The sequence below is a fragment of the Coptis chinensis genome, chromosome 3 (assembly GCF_015680905.1).
Source record: "Coptis chinensis isolate HL-2020 chromosome 3, ASM1568090v1, whole genome shotgun sequence".
Taxonomy (NCBI): Eukaryota; Viridiplantae; Streptophyta; class Magnoliopsida; order Ranunculales; family Ranunculaceae; genus Coptis; species Coptis chinensis.
The window spans coordinates 121,149,650-121,177,233 of NC_141458.1; the positions used below are offsets into that span (position 1 = coordinate 121,149,650).

General features: G+C 33.4%; 1 protein-coding gene and 1 long non-coding RNA gene across 5 annotated transcripts; one reads left to right on the forward strand and one right to left on the reverse strand.

The window, feature by feature from the left end:
• Positions 1-1,990: 1,990 nt before the first annotated feature.
• Positions 1,991-9,324, reverse strand: LOC147513830 (agamous-like MADS-box protein MADS3). 4 transcript variants are annotated; one of them, XM_086597131.1, is made up of 9 exons: positions 9,120-9,324; positions 8,577-8,760; positions 5,309-5,393; positions 3,759-3,820; positions 3,499-3,598; positions 3,183-3,224; positions 2,626-2,667; positions 2,390-2,532; positions 1,991-2,290 (listed from the first exon to the last, which is right to left on the reverse strand). In XM_086597131.1, the coding sequence occupies exons 2-9, from the start codon at positions 8,756-8,758 to the stop codon at positions 2,203-2,205; spliced, it is 744 nt and encodes a 247-aa protein (XP_086453257.1). In that variant the 5' UTR covers positions 8,759-8,760; positions 9,120-9,324; the 3' UTR covers positions 1,991-2,202. The 4 variants fall into 4 exon arrangements, with proteins under 4 accessions (XP_086453257.1, XP_086453258.1, XP_086453256.1 ...); XM_086597132.1 differs by having other exon boundaries at positions 2,390-2,526; positions 9,120-9,262; XM_086597130.1 differs by having other exon boundaries at positions 1,991-2,302; positions 2,390-2,526; positions 9,120-9,262.
• Positions 9,325-13,232: 3,908 nt separating this feature from the next.
• Positions 13,233-14,667, forward strand: LOC147513831 (uncharacterized). The gene is made up of 4 exons (XR_015217423.1): positions 13,233-13,873; positions 13,959-14,059; positions 14,368-14,435; positions 14,551-14,667. It is a non-coding gene; the product is annotated as an uncharacterized LOC147513831 (long non-coding RNA).
• The last annotated feature ends 12,917 nt before the right edge of the window (positions 14,668-27,584 follow it).

The window sequence follows — 27,584 nt, forward strand, 5'->3', positions numbered from 1 at the left end:
TTTAAACAAGCCGAGCCGAAGTTGAGAATCTCCAAGTCCTGAAGCAAGGAGAGGTGGAAGAACGGGTAGATTTGGTGGTAGGAGAGGTGCGGGGCCAACATGTGAATTTGCAGCCCGGTGATTGATGTCCCCTGAACCCGGGTTTCGAGCCCAAGAGCGAATTTGAGAATCTGCAAGTCCCCGGGCAAGCAAGGAGAGGTGGAAGAACTGGTAGATTCGGCTTTGCAAATGTTAGGAGATATGGAACAAGAAGTGGTACAGAGGGAGGAGGTGGTAGAGGCTTGGGGGTGGTTGGGTGAAGATTCACAACCACCCTCGACACCGAGGACAATCTACACCTTGCATTGTGTTAAGTGAAGTCTCTTACTCAATCCCAACCTTAGTAGTGCAGCCAACATGTTGCTTAGTTGAGACACTCTATTTGTTTGAGATACTCTGTTGAAGTTGGCAATCTTTGCGGGTTGGTTGTTTATGGGCATCACATATTTTTGTTATTTTGTATACTTTATGGAAGTTCACTTTTACTTGAGAATGATCAATTATGGAAGTTATGGAAGTTCACTTTTGCGACTAAATTATGGAAGTTCACCTATGGAGACTAAATTATGGAAGTTCAAATGAACATTATCAATACAGTTTAACTAGCTTTATTTTTGTTAGAAAAGCATGTTTATTCATGTTGACCGAGAGGTAAATGACATTGTGGGCACAAGTGAATGACTCTTGCAGAGAGGAAATTCTTCTTTGCATAATTGGCAACTTGGAAGCACCTCTTTGTTGGAGTAGATCTCTTGCACAATCTTGCAAGCCCTCGAATGAGCACTTAAGCAACTTGGTTTCTAGGGTACCCGACCTCATTATCTTGTAAAATCACACGATAAGCCCACAACACCAAGCTTTTAGGGCGGTGAACACCTATGTAAGTACATGTTGAGGCATAATGCCCTTCTTCCTTGCAAAATTGGCGGACACTGAAAAAACACATATTAGGGATTAGTGCCAACAATAATCTACCACATTAGGGATTAGTCCTAATTAAAATTGTTTATTTTGCATTTGGTCCAACTGAACTGCCATTAAAGAGAAAGGTCGAACAGGTCACAAGGTGAGAAACTTACTTTTGGAGGAGAGAGAACCACCATTTCACTTCCACCCATTTTTTTAAGTATATGTTTGAAAGGATTTTAAGTGTATTTTTTGAAGTGTATGTTTGAAGGTAGATAGGCTCCCATGGTCTAAATATATAGGGAGTGGAAGAAGACAGCTTCTAAGTTCTAACGGCTATATTGATTGGGGCCATTGGATCAACCCCATCTTAATTTTACCGTTTTTTTGTTTGATTTCAAATTTCACATCATAGACACGCGAGGGGTGTTTTAGGCATTACAAAAAATCAGTTTTGGACTAATAGTTGATCCACGGTCAACGCAAAGTCAACGCAGTCAACCGTCAATTTTGGCCCAATAGCTAATAAACGAACAATTGGTGACCAACTGCATATTACCCATTTATAATGTGGCTCAAAAGCTAAATACCCCAATTATTTATTTAAAGGATGGGGATTGAAAAAACAAACGACCCCTAATATTGACCAAATGATCTTGAGCCATTCGGAAACATCAAACATCCGAAACCTACCATTATCTAAATATATTGTTTACTTATGGTTCTAGAAAAAGTTTGCTTGAATATTACGAAAGGAAAGAAAAGGTTTCCTCAAAGAACAAGGTATGGGAGAAATTTGGACAAATGGGAGAATAATATGATATGAGTTGCCATGAACACCGAAAAATCTAGATTTACTTAGAATAGCTTGTACAAGAAAATTTATAATCCAATCCAGACCAGTTAGTCACTTGGACAATTTTCCCCAACGTTCACAATAATCGCTAATATGTTGATAATGTAAAATTTTGAAATTCACATTTTCACAATTTTAGTATGTGGAGGAAGGGGGGAGGGAGGTAGGTTAGATCTTATAACAAAGATGTTAGGTACATAAACAGTCAATTATTTGATGGATCTCCAACCTTGGAAGCCTACACATTTCAGACGAAACAAGGGGTAATGTGCGTTCCAACTCCGCCAAGATGACATAAAATAACATTCCAAATGTCTAGTAAGTACGGAAATGAGCTATATATAACACTGTAGCTAAGCCATATATCAAGCATATATACTGCCTGTGTTGCCTTTGCTATTTCACAGCATCCATCCTTGGGCAAAGTTAGTCTCCCCAGCAGCACTCCTCGGAATTGAAGCTCCTTCAGATGAAACATATTGGTGATACCTGTTGTTATAGCTACTGATGTTATATATCGTTATGCACTGTGACATGCTTAATATCTACAAAAGAAAATGGAAGATAGGAAAATATAGCTAACTTTACCCAATTTGCAGGGTGGGCTCACAGTCCATGGAACTGGAATGAGAAGGATGCATAGAAAAGTTGTTATTTGCAACCATTGCAGTTGATTCCCATGAGCCTTGAATAGCTCGAAATGAACCATGTCCTTCCACCTCAAGCTGGCACTTTGAACATTAAACACAAAAGCTTAAAATCAGTATTACAGTAGATTAACAAATATTGACATAATTTAGTACTGTCCAAGATTCAAGTAGAACCTTCTTTTCGAGTTGCTTGTTTATATCTCCGAGATGACGCTCCTGTTGTTGTGAATAAAAAGGAATTATAAGGCAAATACAATCAATAGGCCAGTAAATTTATCATGGCTATCGTGCATTAGCTCCTGAGTTTCCAGCTGACCAGTTCTACAAATCTATACAGGATACGCACTTGGCCAGGCATTTATTAGTTATCGACATAATTAATGTTTAAAAGTCTATAGATCGAGTTATCTATATTTCAAAGACAGATAGGGTAAAGTACTGGTGGAAATATGAACTTGAGAGAATACAGAAGGGCAAAAGATGTCATCATCCGCACCAGTAAAAAAATTGAGGCTATCTCTGGGATAATCTAGCTGAAAATTCCATTAAATACCATTCCATTTTTTCCTTAATTGAGTGTTATAGCATCCTTTAAACAGGGTGGGAAATGTATAATTAAGAAAAATTTTTTTGAATAGTATTCGTAAAAGAACTATAATGGAAAAAAAAACAAAGGGGGGAAAAAAAGAAGAAGACTATGAACTCCTTCTCAGAATCATGTACTGCAATACCTTTCTGCGGAGTTCTTCCATTTGTTCTATCATTATCTGTGTCTGCATTAGAAAACATAACACTAATCAGCTTCACTAGCTGATTCATAGTTGTAATAACCTAGTAAATATGTGAAAAATCAAGCTAGAGAAAGCTGGTAAAGATTTTTAAGTGTAATGCAATCCAAACTTCTACCAATTTATGATGTAATGGTAATGGAGTTGAACCCTTCAACTCACTTGTATTTGCTACAAGAACCACATCTTAGCTTAACCAGTAAATTACAAAGACTCAGGATATCAGTATATGGTTTACGAAACAATGCAGGTATGATACCTTTCTTTGTCTTGCTTGTTGAAGAGCCCCTTCAAGCTGTTTCTCAAGGTTCTGCAACTCTTTGATGCTAAGTGGTCCAAGATCTTCTCCAAGTAAATGCCTTGAATCAGAAGTACGATTTTTTACATTAATTTTTGTTGTAATTACGGATAACAAACTGAAACACAAGATCTACCGAAGTAACATAAACAACGATATAAGTAGCCCTTAAAGCTGCAGCTAGCTATTAGATAGTACTGAGGTTAAAATCTTAAAATAACCTTTGCGAGCGCTGTAGTGATTCATATTTTGCCTTCAGCTTTGAAACTTCTTGGTACCAGCTCTACATAAAGAAAACTAAAGATGAGAGAAAAGCAGGGAAAGAAACAAAAATAGATATTAATTACATATTAGAGTTTATCAAATATCGTGTAAATCGCTACTTATGCTGATAACTCTGTTAAGACACTCAAAGTAGATAGTTGATTCTCTATATATTAGAATAGATGTACTTCAGCTGTACAACTTTTCATAAAACAAGTCGAGTTGTCCTACATTAACAAGAGAGAGAGAGAGATCAATTTGCCAACAGAGAGCTTAACTAAGGATGAACGTGGATACTAAACATAAAACAATGTTTCTTATCACCTTCAAGTAACTTAATTGTACATATAACATATAAATGAAAAGCCAAAAGGAAGATCACTTCACTGTCTCCAATTTCACATTTAAATGTATTCTATGCTTTCCAAAAGCAGCATGTGATAAGCACGACATAGTAATTTTGATGATAATGTATATAAAGGTCAGACGAATATTATGCGATCGAAGCTTGGTTAAGTTTACATGGCCATATCCAGGGACAATTGGCTGCTAATTGTGACTCTTGACTATCTACATATATGTCTAACTGTTCCTAGTAGGGTTACGGCAGTACCTTACCACAGCTTGCAATTTTGCTGGAAAGATACATTCACAATTGCATTGTACTGTACATGGGAAATAAGTTCAATGGTAATTTATATAACAAATAAGGGAAGTGTGGGGCCGCAGGGCCTCCATCCTACGGCTCTAACAGTCTAATCCTGTTTTCTGGGCTTATGACGTGGACGAATGTGGGGTTATCTGGTGGCATGTTGTTTTAGTGGTCTCAAACAGGCTCATAGGATCCCCTCTTTTGTTTTTTTCTCCAAATACCGTTGTCATCACTCCTTGCCTTTGCGCCGAAGGCACACGTATTGTGTCGTATGACACGAGCAAATACTAGTATACCATAAAGGAGTGCACATTCAGTTATTAAACTTGACGCAAACTCATGGATGGTGAATTTAAGGATATATTGTGTTGAGATTTAGAATCCCACTGCACATTGGGTATCTTAAGCCTTGCATTCAAATAAATAATCAGTCTTTGGGCCTCTCCACATATCAATTGGTGATAAGCGGAGAGCCCCAAGATTTATTTATTTGAATTCAAAGCTTAAGGCACCTGATATGGGGTTATAAATCTCAACATAGTGTACTTTATATCTTAAGTAAACAGGAAAAAATCAGTTAGTTTAATTACCATGAACGTTCAAGTTTATAGATTTTAAAGACTATCTACTTGAACTGATTATTTATTTATTTATTTTTAATTTTGGCTTGCTTACCCTAATACTGCTCATTATGTGGAAGAACTTTGCCATGGGAAGTAATAAAACAACAGAATAGCTAGGTAGTCCCTATAACATTTTATTGACCAGAGTTGTGCACGAACAAAATACATACTGTACAGTCTGATGAGATTATTATCACTATCTTTTTTAAAGAGAATACTTCAAAATATACACCTGTGTTTCGCGGTCAGCAACAGTGAGATTGCTATCCTGAGAATTGTAACAGCTCCTCTGGTATCGCTCAAGAGTTCTACTCATACTGGAAGAAAACCAATATTTTAGAAGTTAGAAACATGTTTCATAAACCAAAAATAAATGTCATTATTTATTAAACATACTACTTACAATGTATAGCTTGCTTCCAGGCTAAACGACAAATTACAAATAAGTTGCAGAAAAATGGAGTCAAAACTTAAGGTTTATAAGCGGAGTCTTTTGTCCGATTTTTGGAGAACATGGTTCCAAGCCCATAAAAGATTCAACCAATAAAAATTTTGTCCAATTTGTGAGAAAAATGTCCTATAATTTTTTTAAAATGAGTTTTTGGCTATCCTTATAACGTGGAATCTGTCCTCCCACTCCTCCCTGTTTTGTTAGATAGAAAATACTACTTACAATGTATAGCTTGCTTCCAGGCTAAACGACAAATTACAAATAAGTTACAGAAAAATGGAGTCAAAACTTAAGTGAGAGAACTGAGGTGTGTTTTGTGCATGTCCAAAAAGTGCTTTTGATCCTAATGTGGTACCACACTCAAAGCCTTCATTCATGGAAAAGGATCCAACAGTGTACACTCGAGGGGCACTTCATGTTGAGAATGAAGTCTCAAGTCTAAATGACGACTTGGGAATTTTAAAATTCCTAAATGGGATGTCCTAGGATTCAACAGCCTACCCTCTAAGGTGTACTGCAATCAAGTAGAGATATGAAGTCTCTAACCACCTGGGCACTCTTATGTAGCCCTCTTTTGGATGGTTTGTAATATCATCCATTAGACCATTACTTGTAAATGCAAAACAAAATATTGTTACTCAAATGATCATTCTCAGAAGATTTACCTAAAGTTCCCTACTTCAATTCAGACCTAGTGTGGTCCGTGTTACAGTTCTAAGTGCTCAACTGGAAAATGATTGAAGCTATATGGCATTGAACGATTCATGATGATATACATTTTGGTATCACGTATTACACAAAAAAATCAGGTGATTTTAGCAAGAAACCTTTTCGGCTTTTCCTACTAAAGAGCTAGCGCTAACCCACACAATCTCTTCTGAATCCCCTACAAATGAAAATTTTCCCGCCTAACTACAACTGTTTACATATTTAGTGGGGTGGGTTCGCACAAAATGATGAGTTTGATCCTAAATTACCTAATAAATAGGAACTTTCCCATGGAAAAACTTCAGCAAATTAACTTACATCATTAACACTTTAAGTAGTTGTCTAATATAAACCACCTTATGGCTGGACGACAGATGGAGTATAAATATCCATAGTTCTTAGCCCTTAGTCCTTAAAGTAGAACTCAAACTATTTGTTGTGGACACACTACCGGGCTCTTGAAAATGGATTTCAAAAAATACTTGTCAATGCAGATATTCAACAGCTATCTAGAGCACATGAATTGCAAGAAAAAACTACTTGAAGACCAAATATCTTGTAGCAAAAATAAGATTAATAATGGTTTGGGAATTTGATCACACCCCTCTTTTATGCACAATGAAGGAATGAAACTGAAAAGGCTGCGGAAGATTAGGCAACAATAAGTAAAATTGGTGATCCCTTACTGTATTAAAGTAGGCATTTCTGATTGAAACTTAAAGAAGTTGCAACTCAAGCCTGACAAATTTGGCAACAGTGGTGATTTGTTGCTCAAGCTAGCCTAGTATGTTTACTTATCGATCTATCTTCTAGCAGTTTTTCTTTCCAAAGGCCACAGTTACATAATGTCCTAGTTCAACTCCACATTTCACCCTAAGAAATGATCAAAGTTTCCTTATTGAAAGTTATGCATAGTAAATTTGGCATAGTAAGTTTGGCATCACTGTCAAGTGTCCAACATTTATGACCTCCATCTAATCCTTTGTAATGGACTACCTAGGATAACAGATTTGAATCTTAATGTCTTCAACAATTTCATTGTGTTGATGAGTTAGGACTAATCTTGTAAAACCTACTCAAGTTCCTAATTAAAATTTTTATAACCACTTAAACAAGTAACTCATCAAGTAAACTAAGTTTAAATAATCAGGATGAATAGCAAACATCTTCCTTAGTGCTAACACTCATTTCCTTTCTTAATTGTTCACATGAAAAACTTTAATTATCCAAGAATTATATTTGAGGTAGATAGATCATCTCTATATATAAACATCAAGAAAAGATATATATATATATGTGGTCTACTAGCTATCACTGGTTTGTTTTCTTTAGAAGTAGTTTTACTGTTACATTGCTTGATTATACAGCGATATAGACCAGCGGATCGAGATATATTTATTTGCATCGTAACTCGAAACTATAACCAGACTGATGTGCAGTACGGTAAGTTGAGTATCTTGAAACTTTAAACCAACAAATACCTTTTATCTTGAATGGAAGTGGAAGCCGTGATGTGATGGTCATAGCAGAATACATGCTAAGAACCAGGTGACTCAACACAGGCTTTACACTCTTTTGCACTCTGGTAACTTCACTGTTTCATTACTTTTATAGATTAAAAGAGAAACCAAACAAGGCAGGCAGATTTTAAGTAAAGCTGTTTTTTGATACTTCACACTCGTCAGTATGTACTACTACTGTCTATATTTTTGGCTTTATTTATCTTCTTTATTTTCTACTTCCAACTGATATAAAAATAATCATCACCCAAACAAAAACCAGAAGAATATATGGAAAAAAACCACTTTATTCTCTCTAGAGATCATTTTTTTTTTGTTGGTTTTCTTGAATCTATCATGATTTTATTATTTGTTTTTCTTTTGAAAAAAATATCAGAAAGAAGTAGTCAAACCTCTCACATGAAAGACCACTAGATTATTTTGGAAGATTTGAGAAAAGAGATTTTGGATATGGTTTAAGAAAGAGCATTAAAAAGAGAGGAGAGAAAAAGGAAAAAATTCCAAGTTGGTTGGTTTGAACTTTGAAGAAAAAGAAAACCCTAGATCTGTGAGATGAACAGTGGACCCGTACATGGGTTCGTTTCGTACGGTAGCTTCCATCTCTTTAACCAGTAAAAACAACAGAAGCAGATGAGAGAGAATATCTAAAACACTTATACGTGTCCAGTTCCCATTAGCTCTTAACATCAAACTTACTTTGTTCATCGAATCTTGAACCAAAAACACAACTTCATCAGATCGGTCAATTAAACAAAGAAAATATCACATAAGATAATAGATCGAACAAAAGAATCAAGAGTTTAGAAGGAAGAAATTGTTACCCAGCACTAGCGAACTCATAAAGCTTTCCACGGCTAGAGAAGATAATAAGACCAACTTCAGCATCACACAAGACAGATAGCTCATAAGCTTTCTTAAGTAAACCATTTCTTCTCTTGGAAAAAGTTACTTGACGATTAATCTTGTTCTCAATTCTCTTCAGTTCCACTCTTCCTCTCCCCATCTCTCCAAAAACCACAAGAAATAAAGAAGCTAGAAGAATCAGTAGTGGTACTAGTAGTAGTACAAAGAGTATAGAACAAGTAAAACTCAACACTGTCTATGTGCTTTTTATAGAGATGGAATGTTGATAGGTTGTGGTAAATTGAGAGGAATTAAAAGGGTGAAAGGGGCAGATTGATTAATTATCATGACTTCTTGCTGTTGTGTATTCCAAATATATATATAGAGAGAGAGAGAGACAAAAGGAGAATAAATAGATGAACAACAACTACTGATAATTCTTTATACTTAAAATGGGGTGATAAGAATTTAAACATAAAAAAGGCAAAAAATGAAGAAAAAAGCTGCTTCTCCCGACTTACCCTAAAATTAAGTTTTGTAGCAACAAAATGGAAACCCTTGAATTCACCTTTTTTATTCCCCCACTCGTTTTTTTTATCTTTCAAAGTACTAGGATTCTACTAGTTTTATTTATAAACAAGAGCAGTTGCAATCGCCTATCGCAATCACAGAACGAACAAGTAGCAGGAGTAGCAGTGCAGAAAGAGAGCTGAACAAGAGCAGTGTGTGTGAGATTAATTTGTGTGGGTGTGGGCTATACGTGTCGAGTCTCGTACATCGACTTTGCTTGTCAAATGATCCGTCCATCTAATTTTTTTTACTTCCGTTTCTTTTTCTCGCTTTTTAGTACTTGCCTTCGTTTCTATTCCCGCGCTAAAAGTAACGCCGTTCCGTTATATACTACTGTTCAGCTGCTCTATTGGTTGCTGTGGAAACTTTGGTTTTGGTTGTCCAATCGAGCAACCGACACGTCGACAGTGCAGTGAAATAGGTCTTAAATGTGTCCGCTTTAATTTACTGTGTACCCTTTTATACCCTTTTACAGTGGAACAGTGTAACAGCCGACGGATTGTGATTTCTTCTTATCTACCTTTAATTAAGGTCACATAAATGAATGACGTCAAAATTTTACTTACTCTGAACACTAGGTGCTCAGGATTCAGGACACATAATGGTGAGATGCAAGTTTTGTGGAGAGAAAATTTTCATACTCTTTGCGAGCCCTAAGAATCAACGACCATGCAAACCACATTTGCAAATACTCAAACTTGGTAGAATATTCGGTATGATAATATTCATGGGAAAAAATTGCGCATTAATTGTTCAAATATTCTTTTTCTTCGATCTCTTTTCTTTTTCAAATTAAAGTTGTGGATGGAGGCTAGTGTATATTTTTCACATCATCACAAACACCAATTGTCTTTTCAATTTCAATGTTTGTTCACCACGTCAAGCTAGTGAAAAGAAGTGAAATGACAATAGGAGCATAATGTGTAATTGGAAAATGTCTTACAATATAATTACGACAGAACATGGAAGTACATGTTGGAAGAATAGATGCTCCTTTTCAACAAAGATATCTACCTGAATCCCAACTCTGAACCTCCTTTAAATCATAGGTTTTGCGCAATTCCCATAGTTCACAAGACTCTTATCTAACAAATTAAGTACAAGTTCGGCAGCACTGGAATCTTATCCCACATTATCAAGAACTGTTTGGTAGTTTTAGCTGCTAAACTACGGTCATGTGCAGTGTGCCACACTATAATATATATATGTGGAAATATACATTATGGGGACACTATGGCTACTTCCTTCTATGGCATGGTCAGAGTGTCCCGTGCTTTCAAGATGTTGGAGAATTGTATTTATTATATAACCTAAAACGTTTGATTGAACAAATAGAGGTAAAAGGGCTATATCTTGCAAAAATGATCACAGGAATGTTTGAACAAATAGAGTTATATAGTTGTTACTTAATGACACCAGAAACTTAAGTTGTTAGAAACTTAGAATTGATTGATTTGAGGAAGCATTACTAAAAATGATTATCCCCATCCCCAGCTAACATCCAATCTAGATAAAAGTATGACAAATTGACAATGAAGCAGCATAGTACTTTTACTTCTTTAGGGATCAAATTAAATTTCATGGCTATTAGGTACATCATACATGCTTGCTATAAAGCTTTCGGGTAGTAGTATAGTAAATACGTTTTCACTTATATTTTAAGTTTTTAACTGGTTCATTATAGACAGCTTGGGAAATTAAAATGCATAGTTGCATACATTCATTCTCGTGTTTTTGGCTATGGAAACAAGCTGTATAAATCTTGCTATTCACCAATTATATTTCCTGCTGGTTTGTTTCATAAAAACAGGAATGAACATTTACTGCGAGCTTTCAAAACCACCCACCCTAAGAGGAAAACAATATTTATGGACACAGTACTATATATGTGTACAAAAATTATCAATTCCCAACAGCAATCCTGTCTTTCACTCTGTTGTAGAGTTTTTGCTTTTCAAAATTTTATGTTTTGTCGGGAAGAATGTATGATCTATCCCTCCATCCCTGGGTGTTAAGTTGCCAAACATTAATGTAGTACTATTGAACATTTTTTTTGCTTAAAGGTAATTCTACTACCAAAAGAATAGAGTTACAAGGAAAAAGGAGATATAGATGCTAGGAGTACGAAGAGCATACACCAGTCGATAAACATCATGAAATAAATCTATAGTAGTTTAGCTCTTGATGTTCAGTTCTTTTTTAGAACTGTGGCGTTGAGGGCCACCATTCCTTAACTCCATTGCCCCGAAGAGCTCCCTGCCTTGCACAAGCAATACTATTGAACATGCTAATGCTTAAAAAGGGATACCATATTGAACCAATATACCATCTATATGCTATACTCATGAAAATTAATTGCATTTGATAAAATTAATGTTGCACAGATCTACATAAGGTACGAAAATATACTCATGAATCACATGATGCAACACGACTCACGATTCATGACCGAAGGGTGCATATATATATAGAGAGAGAGAGAGTAGATTCCGTTTATAACACTTTTTATACAATATTTTATACTATACTCCTTGAAAATATGAATTAAGCCTTGATTTCTTGTAGATATGATTTGCACACCATGGAGATCATCTCCACAAAAATTCAACTCATTTGAAAACTCCTAACTATGAGAAAAATTGCTCTCAACTTATGAATTTTTATCAACGGTCTAGAAATATCGATTTTGTAACCTTTTTTTGTCAAACTTAGAAATGGTCAAAGGACCCTATTTTTTGCGGAGGTCATACCCATGGTGAGAACATCTTATCCACAAAAAATTAGCCCTTAAATCATCTTGAAGGGTCTGGTGGGGGGGGGGGTGTATTGTATAAAATGTTGTATAAAAAGTGTTGTAAACGGAACCTACCCCTTTATATATATATATATAAGGTCGAAAATATCCAGATTAATTGTATATGTACTTCCGAGTTTTGTTTTGTGTTTTTTTTTTTCGATAAAAGTATGTACTCAGAGCTCAGATTGGAATTAAAATGTGTTATGTGTGTGGTCTGAGATCAGTAAACGCAAGCATCATTGTGTCATTTCAAATTATGATTTAATTTGAGTACTAGATCTATCAATGGTTAGATAAATTAATTTGAACCTGCTCGCGAAATATTATTATGGTCGCAAAACACAAGAATTTATTATTGCAAAAGCGGAAACGATATTCTATATATATAACGCAATAGGTTAGTTGGAAATTTGTGATACAAAAAGTTGCAGTTACTATATCGGCAACAATATAAATGATATGATAAAATACCAACCGATAAAAAAAATATGAACCGATATGAGAAATGAGAAATCGTGGCTGAAAGTATTATATCGGTTACATTAAGAACCAATACAAAGGAATAAAATACCATTTTTTTTTGTAGTGATTAAGCAATTTTTTTTTTATAATTTAAACCAAACCGTGATTAAGCAATGTTAAGCGACTGCATTATCACAATATACATTATACAACATAGATGGAAGCATGGAACTAGGGGGTGGTGTAGGGGAGGTCGCACCCCTAAAAGATTTGTAAGTCACGTAAAGTGATAGTGAGTTGCTAGAAAAATGGCTAGATTATAAAGATTCGCACCCCCAAATTTTTTTATAGAAGCTTCACTACTGCACCCCTCTAGTTCAATTATTGAGTTGCATGGCATATACTCTTACACCCCAAACATTGAATCCTGACAGGCCGGCTCAAGCCAAGATGTGGCCTACCTTTATTTCTTAGGCCATCTATGATCACCAACAAAATTAACTTTATATTCACAATTTTATTATAAATTAAGAGCCAAAATCTCTACTATCAAGACCCAAATCAAATAAAAACGACGAGAACGTAACCAAATAAATATCAAAACTATAAATAAATAAAATAATAGATTCATATTATATTGAGAAAAAAAAATCAAGTGTCACAAGAACTGTGAGTATTAAATGATGAATTGATAATTAACCGTTTAAAACTTAAATAGTGAAATTGACAAATGGTTAAACTTGAAATTGGTAAAATAGAACAAGTGAGAAAAAGATTTAATGAGAGAAGTGCAATGACAATCTCAATTAGTAGAGTATACCATAATTAACATGAGCTTTTAAATTGGACCAGTTTTTTTTCTACCACTAAATACCCTTGATAAAATATTTAAACCAATTATTCAATGCCTTTAAAAAGGACTGTTTCGTCATTTCAATTTTTACTACTATTTATACCCTTGATTAACATATGAAACAAGAGGGTGTTTGTGTAAATTCAAATAGAAAAACAAATGCACGCAATATACGAATTATACGCCTATATTAATTATTCATAAATTAGACTTTAATTACCATAAATACAGCTCCTCCCCCCTTTTGTCTCCCCTATTTTAGTGAACAATGAAAAATCCAATAAGTTTAATATCGACTTTAATAAGCCCCATAATCGTTTATCTTCCCAAACATAATAACATGCCCAAAAACCCTTTGTATCCCATGATCTCTCTCTTCACTTTATATCTTTCTTCCCCAACAATTGTCATTCTCTCTATCTAGCAGCTGTAGCTGGGGTTTTATGCCCACCTTCTCACTTTCAACAAATCGTTTGATTACCATAAATTTTTTCAATTTCTGATTCCTCAATTAGTTTCGACTATACTGACTTCTAGACTCCTTTCTACTTCTTCTTCAAACTCCAAAGCTTCTTTACTCCCTTCAACTACAGGTACATATATTAATTTATTAACAGCCCCATTGTTTAGTTTCGAATGAGAAGAATGTGTGACCCTTTTTGTTGAATTTGTTTGTAGGGAAGAAGTTTTATGGAAGGATTGGAATTCTTCCCAGTAAGAAGGGGAGGTCTCATTTCCATGTTGCTAATGTAGTTACTGAAGCCACTCCCACTGAAAAGGTTCGATTTATTTAGATTTTTTTTTTTTTTTTGTTAGTGCTCATTTTAACTTTAAGTTTAATGTTGCATGTGTGGAAAGTTTGGTATCTTTTGTTATCTAATCCAACATTGTTCTCTAGAGTTTCACATTTAAGTAAAAAAGAAAAGAAAATATTACTATTCTTAAATATATTTCGTTAGATCGTTTAAATCATATCAGTAGACAGTTGCCAAGGTTATATCAGTAGTGTTCTTTTTGGTATATCAGTAATGTTCTTTTTGGTTAAATCATATTAATTATGATTTTTTTTGGATCCGTTGTATCACAGGCCGTGTTGGAGACAGTTGCCAAGGTTACTCATGAGAAGCCAAAAAAGAACGATACTCTAGAGAAAAAGTATGAGAACCCTTGGAACTCGATTTGTGGTTAAGAAATATATTGATTGTGTGAAGTTATAAAAACTAGAAAATGTTCTTTCTTGATGACTATCACAATAATGTGTTTCTTGCAGTGGCACTAGACCATTTCAATTCCAGGATGTAGCTAATGTAGCTACTGAAGCCACTCCCACTGAAAAGGTTCGATTTATTTATTTATTTTTTTTTTTGTTAGTGCTCATTTTAACTTTAAGTGTATTTTCTACATTTAGAATTGAAGTATAGTTAACTTACTACTAGAATCTTATCTGGGCGTTCGTCATTGCACATTTTGATTAACTAGCGAAAAACATAGCTGCCCATTAGTGTGTGGTTGATTTTTTTGAGTTTAAGTATGAACATCCATTCATTTCTATATACATATTTTACAGTGTTGTTTTTTACTAGATCATTTTATTATGGTATTGCGATGTGGACTAGGTTTTATGTTTTTATTGTATAGATTTCATGTAGATTTTCTGGATGCCTTTTAGTTGTTGGTTGGTGCTTTTGAATTTTGAATTTTTGTTTTGGTTGAGAATAGGTTGTTTGTAATTGCATAAACTAATCACAATTTTCTTTAAGAATCTAATCGATTTTAAAAAGCAGTGGCATTTAGGTTTTGTTAATCAACTTGACTTAATTCTTACCACCCGTTTATTAGAACGAAGTTCCGGTTTAACTTTACCAAATGTCCGTGATAACTACTTTATCGTGAACTTATGCCTTCGTGTTGTTTCGGGGCTCGAGGGTTGCCGCTAAGGGAAATCGGCGCCGGTGTATCCTTTTTGCCGCAATAGTCGGGCGGGATGAAATGAAAGCGTGTTTTCTACTTAATGTGATTGATCCAAAATTGGAGGAGTCACAATCATGGGTGATCGAGGAACTGAAAAATCAAACCAAAGCGGTCCTTAGTGGACTTACTTCACGAAATTAAGGTTGTTTAAGAATCTTTGGCTGATGGCGGTCGTCCCCATAGGCAAACTCATACCTAAGACCATCAATGAAGGTTAGGTTCAATTTTTTTCTCTTTATGAGTACATAATAAGGTCCACACTGCACTACTATTAAGAAAAATATGAGCATACTACCAAAGTCTGCCGTTGTAGTGCTTTCGTGTTCTTTCACAAGTCAAGAACACTAGCCGAGCAGCAGATCTTTGAAATTCACAAGAGCACCTACAACTCAATCATGAAGAGTGATATTGATATCGAACAGATTTGTATGGGAATGAACTTTGTTCTTAGTGGTGGATCTACTATGTTCCTTGGCATTACTGATGTAAGAGCGGGGAGATCATTGCACTTGCACCAAGCCGCGATGACGATTAAAGTAGCCTGCACCTCCTAAGTGAAATTACGATTGAATGGAGGCTAACAACTTTGCCAAATCAGTTGCATCTATTGCTTCCAAAAGAGTAGTATTGCATAACTCAAGCTTTTCAGAATTTTAAGGTAAGCGTATGCATTTGTTAATTTTCTAATATGTGGTCCAATGCGGGCCTAATTTTGTGAGAAGTTTACTTTTCTGCAGAAATGGATTGACTACTATGGTCCTTTTGAAGCAGCTTATTGTAGATGCACGGTGACATGGGTCTTTTCAGCCAAAGGAAATATTCACCATCTAAGGTGAACTTTGAAATGATTTGTCTGGCTAGAATTAAATAACAATAAAAATATGAAGTTTTCATTTTCTGATATATCTTTCTCCCTATAGATATTGTACACATCCTAAACATTCCATCCAAAGATTTAAATGATATATTGCATTGAGAATTATTTAGGTTGTCAGTTATCCGCATATATGATCTATTGGGTTTTTTTAGTATTATACTATTATGGTACTGTTCTACTGAATGCAAATCTTTGGTCGTACTTGGCACAATATGTGATCGATCAAGAAAATATACAATCATAAAAGCCATGGATTACTATTTACTACTGCCACTAATTGCAATGTTTTCCACAAGTGCTCGTGTATATTTCTCATTATAATACACAACAACAGTTATATGATCCAAAAGAATGTAAGCAAAATGGTGTATTTACATTCAACAAAATTTTGCTTGGTTACACTAAAAGCATAAAATTTAGTAAAACTGTAGTGTGTCCCTCCATGGCTCCATTTGGAGCACTCCTTCAATTGTACAACAAGTTGAAGCTACTCAATAAACTATGAACAGATTTGACTGCACAAGTCTCCAATCCTTGCTTTTGAGATATCAGCGTATGAATACGTACATATGATATTTTTCATTACGTTTGCAAGCCATCATCAATCGCCCCGCACTTACCGTGACTGTACATACAAAATCAGCATTAGGGTGAAAGCTGCAACAAAAAGGTTAAATATAGGGATTAGCTACATGTGAATGTGTAGATGATAAGTTGTTTGCTTCTTATCGGGAAGGTTTCTCGGGACATATAGGATTAATTCTAGGCTAAGTACATTAAGTTTAAACCATTACATAGCTTGGGATCGAGAACCTGTTAACACTTAACAGGGCATATCGGTTTCTTGTACCATCTCAGGACAACACCATAAGTCGTTATCACGCTTTATACTTCAAACCCAGCAACAGTCATTTCTTGGATGGATGCACAAAACGCTCTCCCAAAGACAACCTTAGCTATATGGGTGGGGGATGGCTTGGGATAATTATGTTAAGGGAATCATAGTCTTATATCTGGCTCTAAATCGTAGTCTATCTATCCTATTTGTAGGACTAGAAGCCCTATCGAAGGACTGGAACTTGCTGTGTAGCTCGGTAAATTAAAGAGAAACTAATAGCAAACGGTCTTATTATAATCAATCAAGATATATACCGGCAAGAAATTTCTTTGTCGTTGTGTCCACCTTTTGAGGTGACACAATCAATATGGTGACACCAGCTACAAGTCCAACAATCAATATATTTCCATTTCTTTTATATTAACTTAAGTGGTTGCCTTATTCAACTGAAAAGCTTTGCGCCAAGACTTGGAGGTCAATTTGTTTCACACTTTTGCTAATGTTGACCTAACCAATTTTAGGTAACAAGATATATTTGAAAATGGGATTGGTATATCAAGACAATAAGTAGATCGAGTGTGGAATCATATGTTAAAGGTGCAAAGGCAAAGTAGGGGTGACTTGACAACAAGATCGACTTGCTCAACTCCAACCATTCCGGATATCATGTATGCGAATTCGAGAATGTCAATGAGTTGCGAAGTCCGGAGTCAATCTCATTGATCGCCAATGGTTTATGAAGCCTCTTTGGACAAACAAAAGGGAATTAGGCATCTTGCTTTTCAATTGATCTCACTTTTTAATTTTCGTACAATAGAGTTTACTGTTGATATATATAGAAAAGGGAACTCAGAGTCTGGACGGTGACCTTTTCATTGTAGACTTTTTGTTTTTGTAACGTGAAAATTTATTCATTATCCTCTTAAACAATTTGGCTAAAAATGGTACACGTTTTTCTATCGTTTCTATTTCACAACATTCATAATTATTATGAAGTTCCCTGCATGTTATGCTATATTCCCAGGTGAATTCTCTTTCTTAATACTTGATATGCTATATGATACTTTTCGATCGGGACCAGTTCAAATGACATTTGTCAACTTTTTTGTTTGCAAGACACTTCAAACTTCAAATTTGTATCAAAACAATTAATGTTTAGCTGCTTTTCATGAAAAGTGAGTTCATATACATTGTGATAGCTTATGCAGCAAAACAGGGCGGGTGAAGAAGAATGTCTTCAAGGTCGAGAAATATAACAAAATCAGGTGCTTTTGATCATCTCTAATAAGGGAAATAAGAAAGGATTGGGATAAGGGTTAATTTTTACAGATTTGTTTACGCTTGACGGGTTGCAAGTCAATAAAACTCGAGAACAATAAGATTTTAATTCGTCATTCATGTGCAGAGCACGTGCATTTTTTCTAGTTTCTTTAATTAAGAGAGTTTAATTAAGAGAGAAGAAGAAAATACATAGAATGTGGAGATTCTTTCACTAAACGTGGGATTTTCCCATTTTTTTTTTATTCTTCCAATGAAACAATTTAATTAAATAAAGCACACTCCTACAAAAACTGAAATTACTACGTGTTTGTAGCCATTGGATTCATATAATTAATACTTCGATATATGATGTTATTTGTGCGGTGGACTATTGAATTGTATACACTCCAAATTAATTCACTCCGAAATTTAGTGCGTTGATAGAAAACTCATTTATAAACAAATTGACAATCTTTTTTGGTTTTTTTTTTCTTTATAAAATTAGGTAATAATAAACAAATATATAGATAAATTAGAAAATATGAGGCCTTCCAAATTTGAGGCTTTAGGCGGCCGCCTAACTCGCCTAAGAGTTAAGCCAGCATTGAATCTTGGTTCCGTCTCTAACAATATACATTTATCATATCACACATGTGGAAAAGTTGGTTTCAGTGTATGTCAATTCAAATAGGATACTTAAAGAGGATGAGCAAAAAATCAGTGGAAAGTGATTGAATGCGAGAAGGAAAATTTGGTTACGAGTTACAACTTAATTATTTAGAGACTAGGATAGAAATAAGCATAGTTTGGGATTTCAAAATTATCGGAATTTCGATAAATTCAAAAACCTAAATTGATAATATTTCGACCTATGTCAAATTTTGATTTCGACAAAATTTCAAAATGAATAATATTTCAACTCTATGTTGTATTTTTTTTATCTTTTTAAAAACCGAAATATCCAACGGAATTCTTACATTCTGTTCGGAATATTGAACACTGGAAATAAGCAACAAAACAAAGCGACGTGTGAAGACAAATATTCTAATAATCCTATGTAAAAAACACGATTAGCCATTCTTAACAACTAGACATGACATCGCCCAGAATGCAATATTGCATCGTCAATTTTTGGGTAAGAGTTAGAATGTCGCTGCTCTCTGTAAAACCTTCTTCAAAGTGCATGTTGCATTGTATTGAACTATTGATCCATGAAGGGATAGAGTCAACCGCTTCATTGTTACTCTTTAGTGGAATGGCTTTAGGGACAATTAATTCTACTAAGGATAGTGTTCAAACACAAAAAACCAACTATGTTGGACAAACTACGTGATTTAATTTACAGTTTTGGCGAGGGCTCTCTATGTGACTATGTCTTGATCGACATAATCCTGTCAGTTCACTCCGAAATTTTAATCCTTTCAAAGTGTACCAAGCATAAGACACCCCAATTGAGTTATTGGCGCACACTTCGCACCAAACGATAGCTTATTGATATTTGTACACATACCACTAGCAAGTAGTCAATAGCCATTGGCCAATGGCAGGGGGTACAACATACAATTTGACATTTGCCACCTTGAAATCACGTGCCCACTTGTGGATGATTAGGTGAAAAGTTAAAGTGAGGCCTTTGACCACTGCTTACTTTTGTCAAACTTTAACGTCGTCAGCTTCACTGTAACGGCGTTTACTAACGTTAAACCTAGCTAACACCCTCTTGCCCACCAATTCCATCCCTTTCGCCTTGGACCATTCTAATTTCTAAAAACCTTTTGGAATAAACCCTAGAGTTAAAACGTTTCTACTCCCGATTGAGACGGAAGATATTGTTGATCCCGATCACGTTTTGTTTTATGATCGACCCTACATTTTTGTTTTGAGCATCCCAGCCACTACTCGGTAAATTATTGAAACATAATAAGTTAAGTTCAAAATTTTAGCATTTCTGGATGGGCATCTTAATACTGACTAAAAAGTACGCACAAACTCTTTTGAAAACTTACCTAGTAATTATAACTATACATATTTAAATTTTATAACAAATCGTTTTAATTGGGGAAAAGGATTTCCATTTTAATTGATAACCCATTTTAATTTTCTAACAAATTGTTTTAATTAAGTTTTAAAAATATATTTTTTTATTTGGGGTAGGGATCCTATTTTAATCGTTGACTTAATTTAGAAGTGAGATTCTCATTTTAATAGGAGAAGGATTCCCAGATTCCCATTTTAATTTGAAGTACTAGAATTTTGCATTTTTCAATAGAGGTGGAATTTTCATTTTAATAGGGTCCTGGATTCCCGTTTTAATTTGAAGTGTTAGAATTTTCATTATTCAATAGAAGAGAAATTTTCGTTTTAATAAGAGAAAGATTCATATTTTAATTAGAAGTAGTAGAATTTTCCTTTTCAATAGGAGAGGAATTCCTATTTAAATAGAAGATAACGTGGGATTTTAATAAAGCTCGAAAAATATCGTTTGTGCGAGCTTTAATATTAAGATATAGATGGATGTGTAAGAGGTAATTTAGGTTGGGGACTGATGCTCATAGTGCATACTGGTCAGGGTGTCGGTACTGGTGGACTTGGCATCAACACCAACTATGTAGTAGAATTTAAAACAATAGTCGAAGGTATAACAAAAGCTATAAACTTGGGGTGGGTTATAATATGGATGGAGTCTGACTCCACAACTGCAATCAAGTCTTTCCAAGCGGATAAGGTATAATGGTAGGTTAAAGCTCAATGGATCGGAATAGAGTAAAAAACAAGATGTACAACATCTTGCTGATCGTGACTGCAACAGTTGGAGGGAGGTGAACTTTGGAGCAGATTCGTCTGCCAAGAAAGGCGATGCACTTTCCTATTGGAAGTGAATCAATGGTGGCCAAATTGACATTATTTTGCGCATAGGGTAGAAAAACCAACACACTACTTACGGATTTACAATGTAACTTTTTGTATTGTATATTTTTCCACTAATTGTTGGATTGCCCACACAAGGCTCTAACATTTGTAAAATGTAAAAAATTTATTTTTGCTTACATATTAGCAAAAAAAAAAAAAATTGATATGCATCTTAATTTATATTTGAGGTGATCAAATCAAGGCTTAAAATATCCGTATCAGACGATATATCAAAGGTCTCATTTTCTGATATATATTGAAAATATCCTTTATATTTATATTGAGGATATATATCTTTTTGGTCACCAGTCAAAATATATTTATTTATCTAAAATATCAAAAATATATATATCTTTAAATATCAATATATATCTCTACATATCCAAATTATCGGGGATATTAATAAAAAAAATATCAGTGAAAACCAAAGATATATAATATATATATATATATATATATATATATATATATATATATATATTATATATATAGTTAACTTAAAATAGTTACTTAAGTTAACTAAAAAATAAGTAAAACTAAACCTACAAAATGAATTCAAACCTAATTTTTTGTGGTTATGAAGCACTCACTATAATGATTATCTTCCCAAAATTTCAAACGAGTTGAATTTTTGTAGATATATTCTTTATAGTTAGTAGATCATATGCATAAAAGATTAGGTTTTAAATCATTTTGTAGGTAAAGTTGCGGGTTGTTTTAGATTTTATCATTATTTAAGGTCCTTTTAAGAGCCGGACTGATATATCATGAATGTGATATATATAACCATGAATGTTATATATATCGGCTTGGAAAAAGTTCAATATTCTATGATATATAAAAAATATCTATATTGGTGTACTGATTTTCCGAGATATATCGATATCCTGCTATATTTCGCCTTGGATCATATAGCAAACATTGTCTTAATAATGACTAGTCGGATATGAAAGTTGTACAGTAGAAGTTGTACCTTTTATCAGATTTAAACTAAATTTTTTGAATACTTTGCTTAATAAATTTGGTATTCTAAATCATAAACTTGAAAAAGATATAAATATTGAGATTTAACTTTGGTGGCCCATGCTGCCATGTACCCTGATATATATCTTTTGGTTGGGCAAACCAGGAAGAGGACACTATATCCTTCCAATGGCTAAACCGCTAAACCACTTCAAAATAAAAAGTGGAGAAAAGGACACATGGCACTGGTGCAAGTGCAAAAATTCTTTTACACGGCACTTGGGCGAAATTTAGACACAGAAACAAGTACTATAAGAGCATCATCAACGCATTGTTATAATCCATTTCCAATGTGATAGTTGACAATTTATTTGACAATAATTTATTTGACAATTTTCACACCACGCGTTGTCAAAATATCATTTTCATTTTAACAATTGTCAAATTTAAAACCAAATTCGTCAAGAATATAGAAATAACTCGCACGGGACAAGTTGTCCCGTCCAAGAGTGGGACGGGACAAGTTTTGTCGTTTAATATTTATTCCTTTTTTTTTTAATAAAAAATTAAAACTTTTTGATTTTGCATGTAGGGCCCAAGATGTTGGACAGGACAAGTTTTGCCGTCCATAGCTTTTTCAATTTTTTTTAATAAAAAATTAAAATTAACAAATTAAAACGGGCTATATTTTTTTGGGCCCAAGATGTTGGACAGGACAACTATTCCCGTCCAAAATAGAAACCCCAAATTCGTCAAAAATGCATTGGTACTTGACACGAAAATAGCAATTTTGATCGACGAAAAAGCTAATGATGAGTCACAATTTTTTTTAACAACGCATTGACGATGGTCTAAGGTAGAAAAATAACATTCCACCAATATTTTGTTTTGTCCTCGTGAAGATGGATATTTAAAATCAACTTCCAACTTCCAACTTCCGACCTGGTGGCCATCAATTATATATAATTTATCAGAGAGTGACTTTCCAGAACAGATTGGGGAAAAAGTAATTCTCATAACCATTTTTTTCTAATAACTCACAATGACTGGATAGATGAAAAGTCAAATATACTTTTGATGCGAAATTAAAACGGCTTGGGTATAGTATATGAAAGGTCAAGTATACCCCTAATGTGAAATAATAAACGACCCGACCTAATCAAAACGACCGAGTGTATATAGTATGAACAATCAGTGTTCATACCTCAACATAATGTATGGTCAATAAGAAGTATGAACACTCATTGTTCACACCTATTAGAGTATGAATAATCACTGCTCGTATAAACAATCATTGTTCATACCTCAAACAATTACTGTCCATATATCAACATGAGATACACTACACCATAACAGTTGATTTGTAATGGATATGCATCCGTTGCAAAAAATATTAGTAACAGTTATCTTGCGTTAAGACAAATGCGTGACAAATAAAAGTAACAGAAGTTAGTAGCGCTTAATATCCATTGCATAATTTAGTCATGGTTGTCAAGTGTTACTTAAATTAATTTCAGTAATAGATATGTAACCGTTACAATGTATAAGTAACACTTGTTAATTTTGTTTGCAATTGATGAATTGTTGGCAAATTATCTATTTGTAACGGATATACAACCGTTACTAAATCTGGAAGCATCTGAAAAAAAGGAACAAAGAAATAAAGAAGAATTAGGTTCCATATCCCAATCGTTGTTGGCTACCTGCACCTAAACCAAACAGTCACCTAAAAAAAAGCACTTAACCCAAATATATTCCATAATTCATTCAATAAGTCACAAGTCTCAACTCTAATTACATAAAATAGTCATCATTCGGTAGTAAGTGAAGTAGAGGAATGTAACACCTCTATTTTTATTAATGTCCAAAATTAATTATTTTACAAAATTTAATATATTATTGACTATGTCTTAAGTTGACTATTAAATTGAAGTGAATATGTATGTTTGACTTTTTTTTAAAAAAAAAAAAATAGTTTGTTTAGTTTGAAAATAGTTTAATATGAAAGTTTTTAAAATAATGGGCAGAGATTTAATTTAAAAGGAAAGTTTTTAAGTTTTGAAAATATTTCTTGTGTAGAGATTTTGTATGTAAGGAAACATTCTTTTGAAAAAAATAATTTCTTTATTAAGGTGAGATAATATGTTAAGAATTTTATTGTTATGAAAAATTAACTTTTATTCAAAGGAAAGTAATGGAAAGTTTTTAATTGTTAAGGAAACTATTGTGTAGATAATTTAAAATTATGGAATTGTCTTAGTTTATTTCTTTGTATCTAAAGAATATGGTTTCACTTAGAACAAAACAAAAAGAAAAAAAGAAATATAAAAGAGAAAAAGAAATCAAAAGAAGATTAAAAAGAATAAGGAAGAAATAAAAAGAGAGAATGAATAAATGAAGTATTTATATTGCTTGGTGATATAGATTTTACGTGGCGTTGATTCTTTTCTATGATTGTTCTTTCGATGACAACAACAAAAAGGTGAGTAGACCTCACTAATTAGTCATTTTCAATTATTTAGTTGTTGATTTCTATATATTACATTCAATTAATTATAAAACAAATAAATATATGTTGCGTATCTTGAAATATTAAATATTAGTGTATAATTAATAGTCTTGAAACGGTTGTTGTAATTATAAGGGTTCATATTTAATTTGCATAAATCAAATTTAATATTACAAAGTACTTATCAACTTTGAATAACGTAAAATAGATAAAATGAAATTATTAAATTGTATTAGTGAGTAGACCTCACGAATTAGTTAGTTATTTATTTATTTGGTTGTTAACTCTCGATTTAATTAAATTAAGAAACAAATATGCACGATATAATTTTATATTGATACTTGGAATGCTAAATATTAGTTGGTGTATAGTTTTAGTTGTCATAAAATAGTGGAGATAAATCTCGTTTTACATTTAATTACAAGAAGTTAATTAATAGTCCATAGTCCTTACTACCGTTGTATAATATAAAATAGAGGATAAGAGAAGAAAAATGTGTACGTAGTAGTTAGCTGATTTGTTTTAACGATAAAATGAATAAATGATAGATTTTCGGATTTATTATAATATATGCATTGGGTGTTGTTTTCGTATGGAAAATGATATTTATTTTGTTAGCACGTGATATGTGTAGAAATGTTGTAATGGAAAATGTATTAAGTGTTAAGACATGTATTTGGTGTTAAAAATGTGTTTGGAATGGATAAGAAATTATTTAGCCATGAATCAAAATGTACCTGAATCAAAATGTACGTATAATTTTGGTGTAATATTATAACATTGTTGAAATGTTATAAAATTATTGTACAATATTTTATGGAGTGATTATGACATTTCATTGTAAGTTAGAATTTATGTACTAAATATTATTCTCTATTATACTGTTGTTTGATAATGATATAATTAAATAAATGATCAATTATATTTTTGAGATGCTACTAAAAGTTATTGTAGCGGTTATAGAGATTTGTAATATTTCTAAAGGATTTGTGGTTTAGTAATAATTATTTATTTAGCGCGTGAAATAATGAAAGTTGTTATGAGATACATGGAGATATTTCTAAATATTGTGGTTTAGTATAATTATTTATTTAGCACGTGAAATAATGAAAGTTGTTATAAGATGCAAGGAGATATTTTTATATATTGTGGTTTAATGCAATGATTTATTTAGCACGTGAAAGAATGAAAATTGTTATAAGATGTATTGAGATATTTCTAAATATTTGTGGCTTAGTGCAATAATTTATTTGGCATGCACATGATAGAGTGAAATGGTTATGAGATACAAATGAATGATATTTGAATAAGTTACGTAACAAAAATTTTAGTTCCTAGCTACCATAACTTATTTGATTATATTATGTTGATTTATCCTTGTAAATGGAATGTGATTTTGTTTCAAGGGAACTTGGAGTCTTTGTAGCCAAATGATGGTTTTATTTATCTCGTTACCAATTTAGTACGAGACACGCGGTATGTTATGCCTAGAAAAGGCTTACTCACATAATGTTGGCGATCGTGTGGGGGTTACCTGGTATGCAATAATGAAGTGGTTCCATTATGTGATAAAGGCATGCGGATGTGCATGTTCGACTCGGTTGAGGGGAGCGATTGTGGTAGACAGGAAACTAGGTAAAATATAGAGACGACGTGATTCTAGAGACACTTGAAGAAACTCTAAACAATAATTGTGATGATATATCAAAGTGTACGTTAAATATATAATAAATGATTGATTGTGGTTGTGAAATTGGTCATTAAGATTGTTCTTGTTGGTTCAATGAAATGATTGGAATTATGTATATGATATGTTTGTTTTATTGTAATTTATTTTGCATTCACAATGGTTTTGCAGAAGGGTAGGTTGTATTGATTATTTATGCAGGTGTGACCCACTCTGTGATCAAACCCACACCAGTGTAAGTATAGAATAAGTTTTAGTTTTGTTATTTTATTATTAGATGCAGTTGATCTAATATGGTTTGAAGCTAAGGCGCCTCGGTAGAGGAACTAAATGCCTTATTATTATTATTGAATTGGAAGCTAATGCGCGCCTCAGTGGAGGAACTACTTATCTTAATTATTGTACTTAAGAATGTTGTATTATTCATTGGAAGTTAAGATACATCGGTGGAGGAGCTAACTACCTTATTGATTGTGTGTATATATATGTATAAGTATGATTTGTATTTTATGGCTACTCATATCAGCATTGTTTATAATGTTGGCCCAATTTTGCATGTTTGCTTATCGGGTGTGTTCATAAAATGAATATAGTCGATAAGTCATAACATGATTAGTGTTGAAAAAGGTTAATTGCTGCTTGTGGTTTGCGTTAGCGTCTTATTACAGAATATGTTTTGTTTTCCCTTGAGGTGCAATAGATTTTCAGTTGAGACAATGTTTTTGTATTTTCAGTTGTAATTATAATTAAAGAGTTGTTGAAAGGAAATTTGTAACTTAATCATATTTGTGAATTTTTGTAATGAAGATAACTTTTGTTTATTTAAAATTTTTTATTGGTTTCAAATTATTTGAATAATTAAACAGATTATGGGTTTTTGGAAGTTGAGAGTGCATCACACCTCGAAAATCGAAGAGTCGGGAACAAATATTTTTTTCCCAATTTTGTCGAAATTTGGGGTGTGACAAGAAAAGAAAATAAAGTGACAAATTTTAACTCTAATAACATATGGTACGGTAGGGCAAAGTACATTCCAACAACTCTTTATCGATAAAACATTGTCCATTTAATAGCTACAACTGGTTGGACAGTTGAGCAATTGTTAATGCCAACAAACAGGACAGACACATAATTCTATGAACAATTATTGTTCGTACATATTTGGGGTATGAATTGTTTCTACCTCAACATGAGTATGAACAATCACTGTTTATATAAACACTCATTGTTTATACCTATTTGGGGATGTACAATCACTGTTCATACTTCAACATAATATATGCTCAGTA